The sequence below is a fragment of the Typopeltis vanoorti genome, chromosome 16 (genome assembly GCF_054136105.1).
Source record: "Typopeltis vanoorti isolate ZY-2024b chromosome 16, IOZ_Tvanoo_1.0, whole genome shotgun sequence".
Classification (NCBI taxonomy): domain Eukaryota; kingdom Metazoa; phylum Arthropoda; class Arachnida; order Uropygi; family Thelyphonidae; genus Typopeltis; species Typopeltis vanoorti.
Window position 1 is genome coordinate 11,587,636 of NC_143564.1, and position 19,404 is coordinate 11,607,039.

Consider the following 19,404-nt stretch of genomic DNA (forward strand, 5'->3'; position numbering starts at 1 on the left):
ATCTGAGACGTTTATCATACGACTGAGGCGTGAAATTGCTTAGTTCTTGAATGGATGACGGCATTCATCTTGCAGAATGGCATCCTTCATGCATTTGGTGTTTATCAGGTGTTTATTGTTTTTGTCAAGCCCAAGCTGTACTGCCTTCGGTATCTAGAAACCTTGAAAACAAATGCACAGAATGTTGTTATGGAAGGGGGGGGGGGGGTAAGGAGTAAGATGAAAATTAAATGCAATCCAGTAAGCATTCAAAATTCAGCAAGATATCATCCTTCTCGATTTATAGAATACAAGTGCTAAGATACGAGAACTTTCTATTTCAATTTATAAAAAGAGAAACATAGCGTCGGAAGTAGACTGGAAAAATGATTTTTATTCACGCAAAAAAAAAAAAAAACTCCTAAATAACATTTCCCTAAAAATAAACAACATGGAAGAAACTAAAATTCACCCATCAATTTCCTACTATAAGCATTACCCAAAAAAAGTATACGAAACCAGCTAACTGGGTAAGACCAGCGTTACCAGAACTGACATCAAACCATTTTATATGTGTGTTGAAATTAATCCGTTCAGTCTAAAGTAAAAATCAGTTCGGAAATGGATATAACCCAGACTAACAGATTTTTGATACGTTTTGAAGACCTGCATCCAATACTTTTGAAACTTGTAAAGTGATATTCGATACAGGTAATGATCAAGAAGAATACTTCAACTAAAACGTCAATAATTGCACCTGTCTGCAAAGCGGATAAAATGAATGACATCGGAAACGAGAAACCCATCATCAGCTAACCAGTCAACGGTAAAATTGTCTGAAAAATAATACAAACAGGAGTACGAAATACATGATATCTCTCAAAAGGATTTCAATGAACGAGCAGAATCATTGCCAGAACACATCGCAGATACATCAAATAAAATTTCTCTAATAACATTAGATAAATAAAATAAAAGCAAATTCACTTGCTAATGCATTGTTCATACGTCGATTAAAGCCAAAGTATTTTAGGACTTCCTTGATTCCAAATTATCCTCATAACAACACGCTACGGTGTTGTTATGAGGCGCAATATTATCGCCTACCCTCTTCAAAATGTACGGCAACAATATTCATATCCTGTATACACATAATTACGTTTCATAATTACCTATGTGCGATATTTAATACCCAGTAACTGAAGTAATATATTGATTTGATAGCTACAAAGAAGTGTATATGATTATCAATAAAATACAATACAATATAACTTAAAGAATAAATAAAGATGTCAATACAGTAGTGAGTAAATCTGTATGTATGAAACGTTTATCGAACAATGGTAATACAGAACTTTACAGTCACGTTATGTAAAACTTTTTGAATTGAAAATTCTTATGAAAACTCAAAATATTAATGACGAACATAAATAAAAAATATACATTTTGTTAAAATTTGTAAGACTACTTAAAATACTAACATTTTTGTTGTTTGTGCAAAATACTGATTACTGCGCAGGACTGTTAATAGGGGGGCGGAGAGAAAACAATTTTGACGCATGCAGAACCGAATTCTGTGTGTGTGTGTAAAGGTGTTATAGGTTAAAACCACTGCATCAATATGCAGATCATATTGTCCTTCTACTAATGTAAATAACATTAATTTACTCCGGGAGTTAGGATAACACAGTGCGGATGTCAACATGGTCTTCTCTAAAACCTCAGCAGAACCGAAATCAATTCGACCTACTTCTACCGAAATTTAGTTATAACAAATAGTCCCAAAATATAAATGCTAATAGGTGTGTCCGAATTGTGAACCTACAATCGACCTACTTCTACCGAAATTTAGTTATAACAAATAGTCCCAAAATATAAATGCTAATAGGTGTGTCCGAATTGTGAACCTACAACAAAATTACGTACATTTCGAACAATTGTGAATTTTTATCATTTATTGGACCTTAGCACAGGCTAAATATCTCTGCATGTATTTAACAAACAAAGAATAACTCTCAAACTAACTCTACGTCATTATTTAAAATTTCTTCGAAGTAAAAGATTTCGGAAATGATGCTAATCTTAAGAAAATTACCTGTCGAGTCGGTGTTTGATGTCTGTTAATTTTGTGTATTCTTCTGACCGGGAGTGCCTGTTTTTCCAAGAGAAAAAAATCCAAGTTTTCGGCAGTAAAAATTCTGCCTTCACCACCTTAGTATGAGACCGACTAACTGACTCGGTTAGAAAGTCTTAATAAAAGTTCCTCACTTACTAAGTGGAATTTGAACCCGCCCCTATTCAACCAAAGGCATCGTCGATACCTACAAAGTTACTGAAGCTCTCCGATCTTTTATGATTACCCATAAAACCCTGAGGCACTGTCTATTAATGTGGCATTTAATTATAGTGTTTGACAACAAAACATATGCCTCTTAATTAAGAATGAAAATAAAAAAATAAATAAGAGCCTCTTAATCCTATATTTGTTGTACAACCTATCACATAACTTAAATCATTTCAACACTATCAGATATGGAAGTACTATAACCCACAGTCATAATAGTTCCATCTGCAGTTTGTAGCGCCCTCTCTCTCTTTCTTCATAATTTCGTTTATTTCACGGTTGTTTTTTCATTAGTCAGAGTTTAAATAAATGTGTTCTTAAATGCAGAGCATAAACTTTGTTCTATTCTGCTCGTATCTACATATCTTCATAAAGATTAATATATTTCATCATCAAAGATGGATCAAATTTATATTCTATCATAATGATATGATGTTTTTTATACTTTTTTTTCTTTTCTTACATTAGTTTTCTTTTTATATTATTTTTATTGCATTCCTGAAATCTATCCACATAATAGACCAATACTTTACCTATGCTTATATAACGATCTTTGGTGTAAACACTTAGTTTTTTATGTTGTTGATATTTTTGTTTCGCTAAAAGGTAAGGGTCACGCAACTCCATTAATCTACTTTAACATGTTTAATACTTTTTCTTTCTCACTCCCAGTGAGAATGCCTCATATGCAGGAGCAAAAAAAAAGAAATATCCTCGTAATGAGGTTTGTCTACTGTTGATGAGATAATGGAAAAGTTGACAGCGAAGATAGGCTTTATTTACTCAACTTGGCATGGATTCATAAACCAACGAAGCAAATGCTTGAATGGATTATTTACAGCCTCACTGTAACTGTCATAAAATATTATCATGTTTGTTGACACACGGCACACAAATTTAAAAAATATTTAAAATTTCATTATTATCAGAAGTTTGAGTTAACTTGAATTTTACTTAGAACCGTGAAATTTGCAAAACTTTGATTTTAAGAAGACAAGCAGTCCGATAACATAATTCTATCGAAATCAGCAGCCATTTTTGTGCTTGAATGATCTCTGGAAAGAGCCTTAGTGAATTTATTTGTAATTTATTTAGTCCTGAAGTGAAAAATCAGCACTCGCCAGGTTACCAAGGAACTCTGGAATTGAAGTCTCACTCATTTCACTTTTTTTGTCCCTAAAGCAGCTTCTCTGTCAGAAATGTGTGCGCATACCCACAGTTACAAAAAAAATAAAATAAGTTTAATAGGAAATAAAGTGTCCGTGTCTTGTTTATGAGGCACAAGCATAGGTATTCAGGAGTCCTTGGGAGGAACATTAACTTTAAATTTGAATCGAAATGCATTTTTCCTAAATTTACTTAAATAATTTCGAAGCTCAGTATGGTCACAGAGGGTGCCTCAGATTTTCCCCTTTCAAACATAATAAATCAATAAAACTCCCAGGATGAGGAACAGCGTTGGAACAAAAACTGGCAGTCATAGTAAGCGAATAAGTTCTGTAGTCAGAGCGAGTTTGAAGCAATTCCCCATCGCTGTCTCGATTATCTCGTGCAGAAAAACACAGATTGCGTGTGTGAGCGTTGATCGATATATCACCACGTTATAAGGGGAGGTGAAAACCAGCACAGATGTGACAAAGAACAGACAGACCGTAAGAAAGAAATCAGTGGAGTCGTGTCGACCATTTAGTCTCTGTTTAGTGTCCTGTTAGTGATTTGCATCCAACGGTGAGAAGTCATGAAGACTGTCGTTAGAGTTGGCGAACAGCGAAGGGAAAAAAACTATCACAGAAAGATTTTCTTAAATTTTTTTTGTTCGTTTTTGTCTGTAAAAATGCTAATGAAATATTGCTGAATGTTAATTTAAGCAGAAATAGAGCATATGTCCAGTTAGTCTTCATTTAATTATATCCATATTTTAGGTCTGTTGTAATTGTTAAAACGAATTGGCCAGTCGGATAGTCAAAAAAAAAAAAAATTCCAAGAAAAAACGTCGTCCCACAAAACAGGCGAAAACTACTAATAGAATATGCAGTTAACAGACGTAACCACTGGTCTCATAGCCTAAGTTGTTTTGGCCGTAATTCAAACCAAACCAAATTCGTTCCTTTTTTTTCAATGGACGGATTTCATTAACTTCGGTATGCGAAATCTGTAGAAAACTTTATTGAGCCCTTTCAAGTTCTGTCAGTTGTATCATTTCTGTGAGCACAAAAGCCAGAACCCATACAACCTCTCTTTGGGTAGAATTTAAATTGGGGATTTACGTGTTCCATGAAAATTCATGGTTCACGTAAATCCCCAAAAGACAATTGATCGAATGAACAATTCATCTAAAGACAACTCGTTGAAAATGCAATTGATCGAAAAAACAATTCACCGAAATTTTTAACTAAAATTTCATTAAATTGATCCACCCAAAACGGAATTGCTAATATCATTTCGAAACTTTTTTCGAAAATGTTATGATCAAAGTGATCCATTTGGAACAAAAACTGAACCGTGCAGACAGCTTCTTGTAACGACAACTTCTACTAATTCCACTAAATCAGAGAATTATTGTAATACATAATTTGGACACGTTATTTCTTTGTCGCCCCGAATATAGCCGAACTGAAAATTGGAACAGTCCGACATTTTCTTGTAAAAGTTTCAAATAGCGAATCGGAATCAGATTTCCTATTTGAAACTTTTATTCATCCCATAATAATTGATGTATTGAAGTCGCATATTACTACTACTAACAATAATAATAATGGCGCCTGCGTAGGCTGGGATATTCCTCCCGAAACAGGCAAATCAGTCCCATGAACAGACATGAAACAGTTATCGGACAAGAAAGACAATAGGAAAACCATTTGTTATATAATTATTCCCTATTAAAGTAGCATTGCTTTCTCACTCTGCACGGTTCAGTATTTGTTCTAAATGGATCACTTTTATCATAACATTTTAGAAAAGTTAAAATTTTCGGTGAATTGCATTTTCGACGAATTGTCGTTCGATGAATTGCCTTTTCGATGAACTCTCCGGATACTGATTTACGATGTCCACTAGTATATGCCACTCTGCTTCACTTTTGACTTCAGTCAGATCCCTGTCTTTCAGTGTTAGATTTAATCTCGATTATTTTCACTGACACAATGGTTCGACCTCTGTTTTAACTATATTTTAACGGGATACTTTGTAATCACATGATTCTGCTGTCATTCATTATCACAACGAACAATTTTTCTGTGGAAACTGATCGATCCTGAGTATTAAATTCCATCCATCGAGATTGATTCGTTTTTTTTCGAACCCTTTTGCAAAACAAAAAAGATTTTATTTTAGCTAAACAGAAGAGTTCATCAGTCTTGGACGCAGCAATGTAAATGAAAATGACTGCTCTCCGGAGTAGGTACATGGTCAATTGTACACCATGCGCCACTAAGCTCTTATAACTGTTTGATACGGTTCACAGTTGAATTTTCGATTGTCGATATTTCCGTTATTGTAAGAGAACTATCATTATGTCTCTGAAAGCTTTTACAATATTCAAAGAAAAATATCGAACAGTGGTATTTTGCCCTTTTTTTTCCCCCTAAGTATCAAAGGTTAGTGGAATTGCTAATCAGTTGGAATCGTTTTACCAGTTGTTGCAGAACCGCAGTAGCTATCGATAGCCACAATTCCATTTTTTGGAAGTAAAAAAAAAAAGTGGGTTGGAATCCAGTGTAGGACGCGAAGAACTGTATTAAGTACTTTTCATTTAAAGTTGAGTTAGCCAATCTGTTACAGAAGAAAAAGGGTTCCCTCTGGAAAACTCTGAATGTCTTAGTTGTGCGGTGCTTCGATGTTTTTCAAACCAACCATTTGTCAATTTTGTCCCCAAAAAAATGATAAAATTGAAACGTGTACCTCAATGATTTTGATGTTTATCCTAAATCTCAAATTTTATAAATTCCTTTAAGCTAGATCCAAATAATATTATGCAATGTATCGTTTAGACACATTTTGGTGTCTTTGTAAGTAATCCGATTGAAATTAAAATTTGAGGTGGCTGGACATTTTTATATGGATTCCAAATACACAATTTCAGTGAAATCCTCCATGAGTAACCTGCTTGCCAATGGACACAACAATGAATGCAGTAATCCTTTGCATTTTGCAAAACATACCTATAAACTGGTCAAAGTTTCATTACTAACATTAGATGCTGACATTCTTGAAGCCCGTGAATTTGCTATATACATAGTTTTGGAAAACTATAAAAATATTAAGAAGTTAATGCGAACAATATTAATCTATATTGTATACGTAAGCACATGCTTGGTTAATGTGTATTTGATAATATGCGTACACCGCATGTACACATATTATCAAATGGTGAGGTGGCCTGACAAAAAATGTTCGGCCACCTCAAATTTTCATTTCAATCGGATTACTTACAAGCACACCAAAATGTGTCTAAACGATACATTGCATAATATTATTTGGATCTAGCTTAAAGGAATTTATAAAATTTGAGATTTAGGATAAACATCAAAATTATTGAGCTACACGTTTCATATTAAGGTGGAAAGTACTGTAGTACTTTCCATCTTAGGTTCTAGACTTGTGGATAACGAAATGATTCTTTTTCTCACTATAATTGGACCTGTTTTAGAATCTTCATTAAAATTATTCAGCGTTATTTTTGGTTTCAGTCCGATTAAATAATTAGGCACATCAAAATTACGTCCAGAGTGCAGTTGCACTTCTTCACTTTTTATCGAGTAACATTTATATATTTTAATGCTCGGTTCGCCTCTGAAAGCTTTCCGACTTTGATTCCATTTGTCAAAGAATGAATGAAAAATAAAGGCATACCAAATTTAAGGACCTCGAGTGTTTGTCTAAAGCGTCTGTTGAAATGAAGTTGATTGTCTGCGTAATTGCTAAAACTCCCAGATCTGCAGTCGGTGAGGTTCGTCTGCAGATTGGGAGTCAGATTAGTTGCAGGATATTCATCAGTACTTCACCAGTAGAACTACTAGTAATATCCGTCCCTTGTTATGCTAGTGGGGGCTGAAGGGCTCACTCACATCGAAATTTTAAAAAAGCCTTTAAGGAAATGGGCACCACAGATGGTAGATGATTTCGTTGCTTGGTGTCACGCTCCTACTACTTTGTTTACTAGAGGTTTGAAGTGGTCATATTTTTTTTTAAATAATTTTTATACATGCTCAGTGTAGTAATAAATAAAAGGATATTTTTGGTTATAATGAGTGATTTTTCATTACTTCTTTATGATGGACACTTTGGGTGCTTTTAGGCGACTGGGTATGGAATGATTTGTGAAAAAAACGGGTTTGATTGAAATATGCTCTTTGCTCCGGAAGGGAAAAAATAGCATTATTTCAATCAAAACTCGTGTTCTCAATCAGTTATGCTTAGAAACCAATTACGTTATTTCAGTTTTATAAAGTTTACTTATCTTGCACTACCGTAGCGTATTATTTTTTAAAAAATATTTTCTTAATGTGATATGCTTTGAAATAACTTTTATAATTGAGCATCAAAGTGTCAAAAATGACTGAGTAATAATAACAAAACAGTATTTAAATAAAGTTGTGTGTACAGCAACTATTATTTTTCACTTGTATTCGTTATGTTCATAAAATGCTAATTCTACTCTTCCATGTTCAAAATATGATTTTGCACAGCTAAACCCGTATCATCGTCGTCGATTTTTAATTGTTAAAAAAGTAATTTTTAATCGAATTAAAATTATTTTAGAATAATATATATATATATATATATATATATAGTCACAAGAACATACTCAGTTTACTGACATAACACATCGAAATAGTCATAGTTCCTTGGCCATCTTTAAATAACTGAAGTCTCATTCAGTATAGCGAGATTCATACTCATTTTGCTTTCCTCATTTGCTAACTTTCCGTGTCGCAGATGGCGTGAATCAATGCTTACCCTACTCGTCATCCTATGTCAGTACGCTGCATCTGAGACTCTCTTCTTTGGCTTTAATAATTGAATGTTGTCTTCTTATCTTCTGATTCTGCCATTCTCTGATTTGTATTCTCAAACGTTCTCAACAGAACGTTAACTTCTTGATTTTTTATTTGGTCTTGATATTAATCTTGCGAGAAGATTTCGACTACAGGATTTTTTACATTTCCTTTTTTATCTCGTACAGTGCTCCTCACTTGATGGTAAGAATTCAATAATTTATACTTCAGGATTCTATTTTAGCATATTTTAACATTATTTCAGAGGCATCGTTACACGGGAAAACTCCAAAACGAAGGGGTCCAAGAACGTAGGACCCTACGGAGGACGAAAACGCTGTGAGACACCCAAAAGATTCTCATGGGCGCTCAGAAGGTTGTTGCTGTGTCGTACATAAATCGTTGTAGCGCGACTTTTTTTACAATTCAAATGTTAACTTGTTTCAATTTAGAAATTCCATATAAGATAGGACTAGAATGTTATTATTCAAAACGTGATTTATCTGCAGTAAGTACCTTTCTGGCCAAATAAAATACGCCATCGTTTTAAATATCTTTACCTGTTTATTCTTTCTGCTGGAAAAACACAGCTGAAAAATGTTCTATTCCGATAACCAGATCTCATCGTATCGCTGTTACTCTTTATCTTTTTCTGTTTTCTTTCAGTAAGTTCTTGTGAGATATCAGAAAGCAATATAACACACAAATAGATCGTATTTGCCTCCGATGTAATATGTACTGTCAGTTATTTGGCTCAAAGCCAATCTAGTAGCAATTGTTGTGCGAACAATTCTATTTGCCACATCGAAATGCATCAGCATAAAAATCAAACTTAATACTGCACACACACACTGATACATCTGTTTTTACAGTTTTTGCACGCACAGCTATCGGCTTCTAGAACAGGGCAAGGTGCAGTAAAACAGCGATTTTAATGCCTTCGTAACTTTAAAATTTCGTTTCTTTTTAGAAAATGTGCTGATTCCGTTAGCATCTCTTCAGTGCTGTGGAAAAGGCCTTAAATTCACTGAGACGAATTTAAACAACGGGCGAGGAGTGCCGAAGGGAGGATAAGGCTCTTCGAAAACCGGGGGGTACCGAGTAAAAATGCACCTTTACAAGAGGCCGTACTTCTAGTAAGCTGTCTTTTGAAACATAAAATAGAAATGGAATAAAAGTTGAAAGAAATCCGCCAAATAAAATGTTCCTTTCATAGAACAATACCGAGGAAGAGAAAAGGAAGTCGGTACTTTTGTAATGCATGCCGCCCTCACATTGAGTTTCATAAAATGTGTGTTGCGCACGATGCATTAAGCAGAGAACAGATAAAAATAATAATATTTAGCAACAACGGCAGCAAAACGTCACTCATAAACTAAATGGATCCCGTAATAATTTTATTTTATTATTTCTATGAATAATTTTACTTGTTTTATTCTTGTTGTTGTTAATTCCACTCCCCACTGGGGAAATTTCTTCTCTGTGTTTTGTATTTTCAGCGTAAGTTTAATAAAATAAAAATTCACGCATAGTTTGTATAGCTTTAGTCTACAGCTTGATAACTAATTTGTATAATAACATCTTTTCAGACGATAATGAAAAGATACACGACTTTGAAACGCACTTCACGAAACAGGTCGTCCAGTTTGACTATGTAATTAATTGCTTAATTTACTTTCGATGAGAAAATTCCAGCGAGAGCATCCATTTACTGCGATTAAATGAGTGTGCGCAAGCTGAACCTATTGTTGCCAAATGGAGGCATGACGCTACATTTGGCTTAGTCGACAAAAAAAACAATGACACTGTTTTTATTTCATTGAGAAATTTGCATACTGCTTGCAGAATCAAAGAAATTTTTATCCTCCTCTCTTGTGCAGACGTGCGGAGACACTTACTCCTGTCCTGTTAATGACATTTGACACGTCATGTAAATGACCATGAAGTTTGATTCCGGTATAGTTTTTCTACAGTTATTGTTTCTTCAGATATTGGTTTAGTTCTTGATTTAAAAAATATTGCAGGCAATAATTATATTAATGGGCTTGCACTGCTCGCTCGGAATTCATAAGGCCATAGATTTAGCGAACAGATCAAAATAGCGGTTGGATCATAAACACATTGACATATAGGGACGGAAGTCATCTTGCAGGATTATCACAATTTTTTCATATTGTTAAGAAGAATGATTTTATTAGCTTTTAGAAGTTGTCCTTTTACTTTTTGTTTTCACTGTTGTTAATCCGAGGTATTTAAACTCCATTACCGTTCTCATATCACCCATTCCTCATCATATTGGTTCTTTAACAGTTTATTTATTGATATTTCCGTATTAATATTACGGGATATATTGCTGAGGTTTGTGAAGGTAGCGTTTATTTTATATTCAGTAGAAATCAATTTATTTAATTTCTTTTCTCTTTCCTCTATGATTGTTAAATAGACTTAATGAAAAGAATAAATATATTTTAACAAGTTGGATTCAGGCCAAACAGAGGCTGTCAGGATCAGATCTTCACTTTACGACAAATAGTCGAGAAAGCATGGGAATATAACAAAGATCTGTATTTAAGTTTTGTCGATTTGGAAAAGGCATATGACAAAGTGCCAAGAGAGAAGCTATTCAATACACTGCAGTTATATGGTGCCAATGGAGCATTATATCAAGCAATACTTAGTCTTTATTTGAGTTGTGAGTCAGCAGTTAGAATTGAAGGAAGTACAGGAAGATGGTTTAATGTTAAATCTGGTGTGAGACAAGGATGTACATTATCCCCTCTGTTATTCATTATCTATATGGATCACATTATGAAGGAATGTGGTATTAAACCTGATATCAAAATTGGAGATGTTAATGTCAGCTCTTTGCTTTATGCGGATGATGTTATACTTCTAAATAAATCCGCTACAAGTCTGCAAGATTCCCTGACTAAATTTAATAACTGTTGTAATAGATATGGTATGAAGGTCAGCAACAAAAAGACAAAGACAATGAAAATAAGCAGAATCATTGAAAATGTCAACTGCATTGTGAACGGAGAACCTGTGGAATAAGTAAAACATTTCACCTACTTAAGCACGATTTTTAGTGAAGATGGTAAGTTAAATATGGAAATAGACTACAGAATCAATAAAGCTGTATAGTAGGAAGTCAACTGAATACATTCATATGGAATAAGAGAGAAATTAGTCGGAACACTAAATTAGCTGTATACAAGACAGTGTTCAAACCAATTTTAACTTATGGATCTGAGAGCTGGGTCAGAAGTAAAACACTTGACCAAAGACTAGAGACCGCAGATATGAGAGATCTGAGAAAGATTATAGGCATGAACAGATGGCATCAATGGCAATATCATATTAAAAATGAGGATATTAGGAAAGAACTTGACATTGTCAGCATCCAGGAATGCGTTAGCAGAGCTAATCTCAGGTAGTATGGTCACCTAAACAGAATGGGCGATGAAAGATTAGCAAAACAAATGTTCTCTGCTAGGTTGGCAGCAAAACGACCCAGAGGAAGACCAAGATATAGGTGGATTGATACGGTACAAAGTGCCTTAGACGATAGAAATATAAGATCTGATAATTTTGGAGTCTTGACAAGTAACAGACTGATTTGGAGGAAAATTGTAGATAGGATATTAATAATGATGTAATTTTTTTCAAGTAATACTATCATCCTGTACACCCTTTGAGGGTAGATGGCAGGAATTTGATGATGATGATGATGATGATGATGATTCTGTGTATATTTCTCGAGTTATTTCAATAATTTGCAGGAGCATTTTTTGACACTTTCAGATATACTAATTTCATTATATCGAAATCTTTTTCGAAGTCCATCAATCACTTGAATCCTAGATCATTATATTCTCGTGATTTTTCTAACAAATATAGAATCTTACGTTATGAAATCCTTGTTTGTTATTCATTCTAATTTAGTCCGTTCGTTTTCTTCTTTGATAATTTTAAAGTAAGTAAATTTATTTCTCGATAATTTTAAGTTTCACATTCTATTTTCATTTTTTTAAATTGGTTTTGTAATGTTCATTATCCACCCCCTGCAGTATTGTCTTTTCTTTTCTTTCAGTTTAATATCTGTTAAGTCGTGTTCCGTCGTTTCTTTTATCTCCATATTTTTAGCATTTTATTATAAATTCCATCAGTTCCTGCTGGTTTCCTATTTTTCAGTTTTGTGATGATTAATTTATAATTTATTTCAGCGTCTTCTGTATTTCCGATTGTCTTTAAATACATCCGAACATTTTTATTGATTCTTTATCTTCATATAATTTACTAAAATATCTTTCCTTCTTTTATTTCTTGCTGTAACTGGAACATTTATATAATGATCGAGTTTATTCTCGGAAGAAATGGGATCACTTTTATATTGCTGCTTTGTTGTGGAATTGTCGCTCATACTTATGAAATTCGCGAAACACTGGATTTCTGATATCGTATTTTTTACTTCTTGCATTTAATAACAAAAATAGAATATTTTATACTTTTATGCAAAATAATTATAAAACTTGTTTTTATAATTATTTATTTAAATAATTATATTTATATAATTATAATAATATAATAATTACATTTTCAGGTAATAATATCAAATGAGGAAGACAATTTACAAAGAGCAATATATAATTTAAACATTATAATAGACCAATTTGGAATGAAAATTTCCATAGATGAAACTAAAACAATGGCATTTTGTGGACAAACGCCAGTTAGAAGCAAAATGAATAATTAATAAAGCAAAATTAGAAGCAAAGTTATTAATAATAAAATAATAGAACAAATAAATACTTTCACTTATCTTAGTTGTGAATATCATGTGAAAGAGAAAACGACATAAAATTAAAAACTTCAAAATTTTTACAGATTATAAGCCTGATAAATAGAACACTCAACCTAAATATAGTACAAAAAGAAACACGTTTGAAAACACACAATACTATAGCAGCGCCCACATTATTATACAGCAGTGAAATTTGGGCAATAAACAAACAAGATAAACAAAGAATAAAAACAACTGAAATGCGATTTATAAGAAGAACTGCAAAATACACATTATTAGATCAAAAAAGGAACGAAAACATTTTAAAAGAACTAAAAACAAAATCAATAGAAGAAAAACTAAACAATTATAAACAAAAATGGATTGAACATGTAAACCGAATGGCCAACACCCGACATCCTAAACAAATACTAAAATATAAGCCAATTGGAAAGAGAAGGCAGGGTAGACCTCAAAAAAGATATTGGATGGATAATGAGACCGGAACAGACCAATATGGTCTATACCCGCAATTAGTGTCGTGATGATGATGGTGATATTTAAATATTATTATATTTAATATTATAATATTAAATATTATATTTAATATAATATTTATATAATATAATATTTAATTTATAATAATTTATTATAATGTTATATTTACTATTATTATATCATAATAAATAAATTATTTATTTGAATGAATCAAGCTGTCAACTTAAAAGCACACTGACTCTGATATGGATATTACTAATTCACGTAGCGATCTGTTCTGCATTCTTAACAAGATTTAATATTATCAAATTATACCAATCCCCTCCTTATTTTGCACTATTTAGAATATTTCAGTTAAAACTTTGCATTAAAGTGATTACGAAACTGCACTTTTATGTTCGTGGTTATTGCATGAGTTTTGGTTTCTTTATATCGATAAATATCTCCTTAGAATTTTAAATACGCTTTGTGGTTATATTCTAATTGATCGATGTCCATTTAAAGGCTCGTCATCTTTCACCATAATTTCTATTCCGCTTGATTACTGCTGTGCAACGCTTGAGTGAGTCTTCTATTCCTGTTAGCAATTTTTTCATGTATTTGATAAGTCGTATGCACATAAGATAGTGTACTTGAAATTCTCCAATCCCACACCATGCTTTTATAAACATCCTTAGTGCAGTCCTCTATTTTAAATAACAATCAGAGCATGGATGTCATATTACAAGTTTCACGGGAAGTATCTTTGGCTTGTGGATATGACTGCTTAGAATTTTAATAATTACAATCCTGAATTAGCCCCAATGTTTCAGTTCCTTTTTTTATTTTATTATGTCTTAGGTGAGGTGTTTCTTCATTTCCTTCAACGGCAGTCTCCGATCTTTGTAGCTGCATCCTCCTTAGTAACATATCTAATTAAATAACTTTTTACTAATAAACCATAGTAATAAGTAATTTAGAATGAGGATTAACTGATAAAAATGAAAGCCTGAACACCCATATCAGGAAATTTATTATAATGATGACGCATAAAAATAAATACTTATTTCGAACAGTATATTTATTTTTCATCACAATTTTGATCTTCACGAATTTCCTAATATTGAGACATTCTTAACTTGCACATTAACCACAACACCATGTGTGTGTGTGTGAATAACTAGATGAGTGACTGTGAGTAATTTACTTTCATAATAACTTCACTCATGAAGATTGTATACACATAATACTTCAACACCGTGAGTACAGTAAAGGTTGGATAATCTGATAGGCAAAAAAAAATGTGTTTTTAAACTACTTTAGGTCTTTAATGATCAGGATGCTAATTTAACGTCACGCGATAAAATTAAATTATCATCTGGAGATTTGGAAACCTTCACTCCACAGTGAGATTCGAGCCACACGCACACACACACCCACCCACCCACACACACACACACACTGCAGATTGGAAAGCAAAGACGCTGTCCACTAGTAACCAGGGATTATACAGCATATTACACTACGCTGAATACGACCTGGTTACAATGCTGATTGCCGAAATCCTTTTTATGTAATTGTAATCAGACATCCATTAAGACAACAAATTAAACATTTTGTAGTGGATTTTTCATGAGTTTTAAGAGTTACACTAAAGCATTATGAAAACTAGTGAGAACTAATTATTACCATTTTAATGACACTTCCTGGAGGTGTCATTAAAAATAACCGTTACTTATATTTGAGGATAATTAAAGTAATTAGTCATTTATTTTCCATTTTCAAAGAGTTCGCTGAGAAAGAATTACTTATGCACTGAAAGTGCATAATCAATTCTTTCTGAGCTATATGTTAATTCTTATATAATTAATTCTTTCTGAGCTATGCCCATATATGTTCCTTGTAACATATATGCGCAAAAAGTCAACACAAATGTTCAAGTAATTCTTATAGGCATACTGATGCCATGGGTGTGTGAGTTTGTATATTTGAGACCGGGAATTGGAAAAAAAAAAATGAAAAGAAAAAAATCTAATTTGATAGAAACCAGAATAAAAATTCACACGAAGAAAATTGCATCTTATTTAACAGTATATTCCTAGGGGAAGAAAATGCAAATTATTTTCATCCCTGATTTCATAATGGTCCAGTGGCCGAACCTTCTTTAAGTACTTGCGTGAAGTTAGATCGGTGATGTGTTCAAGTTTTAAAAGTGTTGGCATAGAGTATCATCATCTTTTTACGTCTTCCAAGTCATTTGGTAGGTTGGGGTTTACTCTTGATGTCGGCTTCTGTAGCGCTTGCAAGGACTTGATAAATGACCCAACTTAACTGTTTCATCTCAAGAAATTTTTCATGTAATCTGCTGGCTTCTTCTAGAAGAAGAATCTTGCGCATGGGATTCTACTCTCTTTAAAGACTTGTGGGAAGTGACGGATTATCTTCAGTAACACTTTCTCAAGGTTACTAAAGTTTTAAGGCTTCGAGGTTTAATACGTAGTTATATGCACGTATTAGAAAGAGCATTTTAGGATAAAAGCAGTGAACATTCTAGTTATAGTTCATAGGTAGGCCAAAGAGCCCTTTCTTGTGACCTTTAATGCGATGTTTAAATTTTTGCTAGTGAATTCATTCCAAATATCTGAAACTCGGAAACTACACACACACACACACACACACACACACACACCATTCTCTTATCAATTAGTATGTTGAAAGGGAAACATTCAAAATATAATTTTCAAGATTTTACAGTACCTTAAAATATTCACTGAAGGCTTTGAGGTTAACACCTGACCGCATGTTTTATTAGTCACGCACCCTACACACGCGGTGAATATTATTCATTATCTGGGAGTTAGAGATTCATTAATTAAAGAGATCCTCTTAGTGTGCAATAAGCGAAAGACACTAAGCTGATTAGTACTACGTAAATCTTAAATCTCTTCCCAGAAACATGTCTGCTTTAATTAACGTTTTTACACCTTTAGCTTCCTAACAAGTTTTCCAAGTAGACACTACAAGACTGAGGATAGTTTTATCCTGAATCTTCGTCCTTGAAGAAAACAGTCTGTTTGTCTCATTACAGTATAACGCTGAAATTAGCACTGGAATCTTATTGTTGCAAAGCGCTGCATTTCTATAGTTAAATTTCAGTCCTCAGTCTAGAAACGGGTTTTTGAAGGGATGTTCTAATTCATGCAGGTATTCTTACTCGCTTTCTTTCTCCGATAACTTGTTAACTCACCCGAGTACGATGACAACATTGGCTGATATCAGCAACGAATTTGAACTAGAGAAATTTCAGTTAACAGGCTTCCGAAAATATTATACAGCTGCTTTTCCTCAGGCTTCTTGTTCTAAATTAAGTAATATTACGCTAAAAATTTGAGATCTATTATGGTAAATTCTTCAACGCCCATTTTATCATATATATGAATAGTATTGAGAGCATGGCGTCTTCCACTTGTTTTATTGACTTAAAATCGTAAATATAGGTTACATTCTCTATTATAAGCGTTATTTCCTGAACACTATGAAAAGTAAACATGTTATACTACAAGTTATTGGAATTATTATACTAATAAACAGTGGCGGCTCGTGGCTTGAAATCGTGGGGGTGCTGCAACTTTCGAAATACACATACACACTGTAAGCACAGTGTATACGGGTTTGGATAAAATATCAAAATTATGGTAAAAGTTTAAAAAAAATTGAACATGAAACAATATTGTTTATTATCGAAAAAATTATACAGTTTAGTATAATTCAAAATTACTTAAAATTAAAATCCATTATCATAACCCCAATAATATTCTAAAATAAAAACTATAACAAATGTCTTTAATTGTAATGTCCAAATATTTAAAGAGACGGAGTAAACACGATAAGCACTACGAACACTCTATTACTGGCGCAAACTGCATATAAACAACAGTGGAACTGCGCGACGGACAGTGCCGCAATACGCTAATAGCTCGTATCTCACAATGACGTGCATATGCTTGCGCGCGTAGCAATATGACACTGTGGTAAACACAATACTGCTAGCGCCCTCCTAAGTGCTACAAGATGGATTTTTATTATTTTTTATACAAAATAAGAGAATTGTATAGGATTGTTAATGATAAAATTAAATATTACAAGCAAATATTAATAAATATATTTATATATCGAGAAAAATTGGGGGTGCTGCATAGGCACTGCAGCTGCAGTGCCTATGCAGCACCCCCAATTTTTCTCGATATATAAGCGGGGAGACACCCCCAATTTTTCTCGATATTTATTAGCGGGGCGACTCGTACATAGGCACTGCAGCTGCAGTGCCTATGCACGAGTCGCCCCGCTAATAAATATCTTCTACACAGTGAACTCGATAGCGACTCACCTAAGCTCTTCTCAAACCAACTTATATGTAAGCTAGTTCAGATCTTTCAGGTATATGTAACTAAATATTAATAACTTTCAGTTGCAACTGATGCTCAATGTATTTCTGTTGGATATCTGAAGTAGCTTGAAATTCCATATTTGGTCAGCCGCGGTTTTAAGGCTTACAACCTTTTCATCACATAAAAGTGATAGGTGTTTGCAGAATTGTATTTAATTATTATAGAGCAACTGATATTTACGGCGATGATAATATTCTGGAGATTTTCGTCCCTACTCCCACTTTAGTGAAGCACATTCAGCGAAGTATGTATCCTTTGGAAGTGCTTTTTTAATATGTTTACAGTTTTTTACTTATTTTTTGTAAAACTTCCGCCTACGAAAGGTTGATAAACCTGTAATGCTTTAGCACCATGGGTGGGATAATAGTTTCTTTTTTTAAAGTTAATTTATTTTTCTATATTTCTCGTTACCCGAAAACCCAAACATGCAACTTTTTTCAAGACTTCCATTAAGTAGGCGGTGGTCTTACAGTGGCCGATGAAAATTTATCTTTCCCTTTATAGACATTCAGAAACATCTATCCCAAGGCAGAATTCAAGCCTGTAGCCTGCTCGAGAGCGAGTATACTACCTGGTCAGTCATCCACTCTTGCCATCATGGTTTATAATGACTGTAAACTAATCATGTCAGATGTTTATGTTGGAATAAGGAAGTCCTTATTACGCACACTTGCTGCAAAGAGAAAGCAGATATTTACATCTTTAGAAAAGACTCGTGGGCAATTTACTAATGTTGTTCCAAAATGTGCCAGTGAGCAAGCAGTAATCACACTGACAATGTTATTTGCTCGTGGATAGAGAAATGAGAAATTTCACAAAGTAATGAAATATTCTTGAGGATGAGAGAATGCAAATTGGAATGTGATTAACCAAGAAGATAGGTTAAGATAAGCAGAAGTTTAATCATTCTTGATACTGTTTGACCAACTTGAACCCTCAAGATATGTATATTGTTTACTATCGGCAGGAAATTAAAACTAACGAGGGAACTGTAATTAGAAGTAGAGATATTGCAAAGAAGTGGGGCGCGTTCTGCAATATTAATTTCAGTAGACACTTACAGATAAGTTGCTTTAATGCAATTTGAAAATTATTCGAGGGGAAAGACACAGCGAAGGGCTTTGCAGATAGAAATTACCATAAATAGCGAAAACTCTATTGCAAATGCAAGATAATTGGACAGAAATCAATATTGAAATATGGTACCGCGTTTTAAATTTGTAGAACGATAATGCATTTGATAAACTATTGGAAATATGGCGATGATCTGAACTTGGTTCAAACATGTAGCAGTGTTGCATCGGTAAGTAAGAAAATGGCCATAACCACACACTGCAAAAACTGCTAGTAGACTCGATTGCTACTTTTGAATATCTC

The 19,404-nt window shown here is 33.4% G+C and overlaps 1 protein-coding gene across 3 annotated transcripts in view; it reads right to left on the reverse strand.

Annotated features, from left to right (window-relative positions):
* Positions 1–19,404, reverse strand: part of tei (irregular chiasm C-roughest protein teiresias) — a 335,409-nt gene that overhangs the window by 156,049 nt on the left and 159,956 nt on the right. Inside the window, exon 1 of one of the 3 annotated variants that reach the window (XM_090406159.1) lies at positions 8,880–9,193. The exons of 1 other annotated variant lie outside the window; for it this stretch is intronic. Coding sequence is in view for 1 of the 2 variants with exons in the window: in XM_090406157.1 (XP_090262283.1) it covers positions 8,130–8,199 (70 nt within the window). In the remaining variant the exon portion in view is untranslated. Of the gene's footprint in view, positions 1–8,129; positions 9,194–19,404 lie in introns of those variants that run through there. One more of the 3 variants, XM_090406157.1, reaches the window with a different exon arrangement.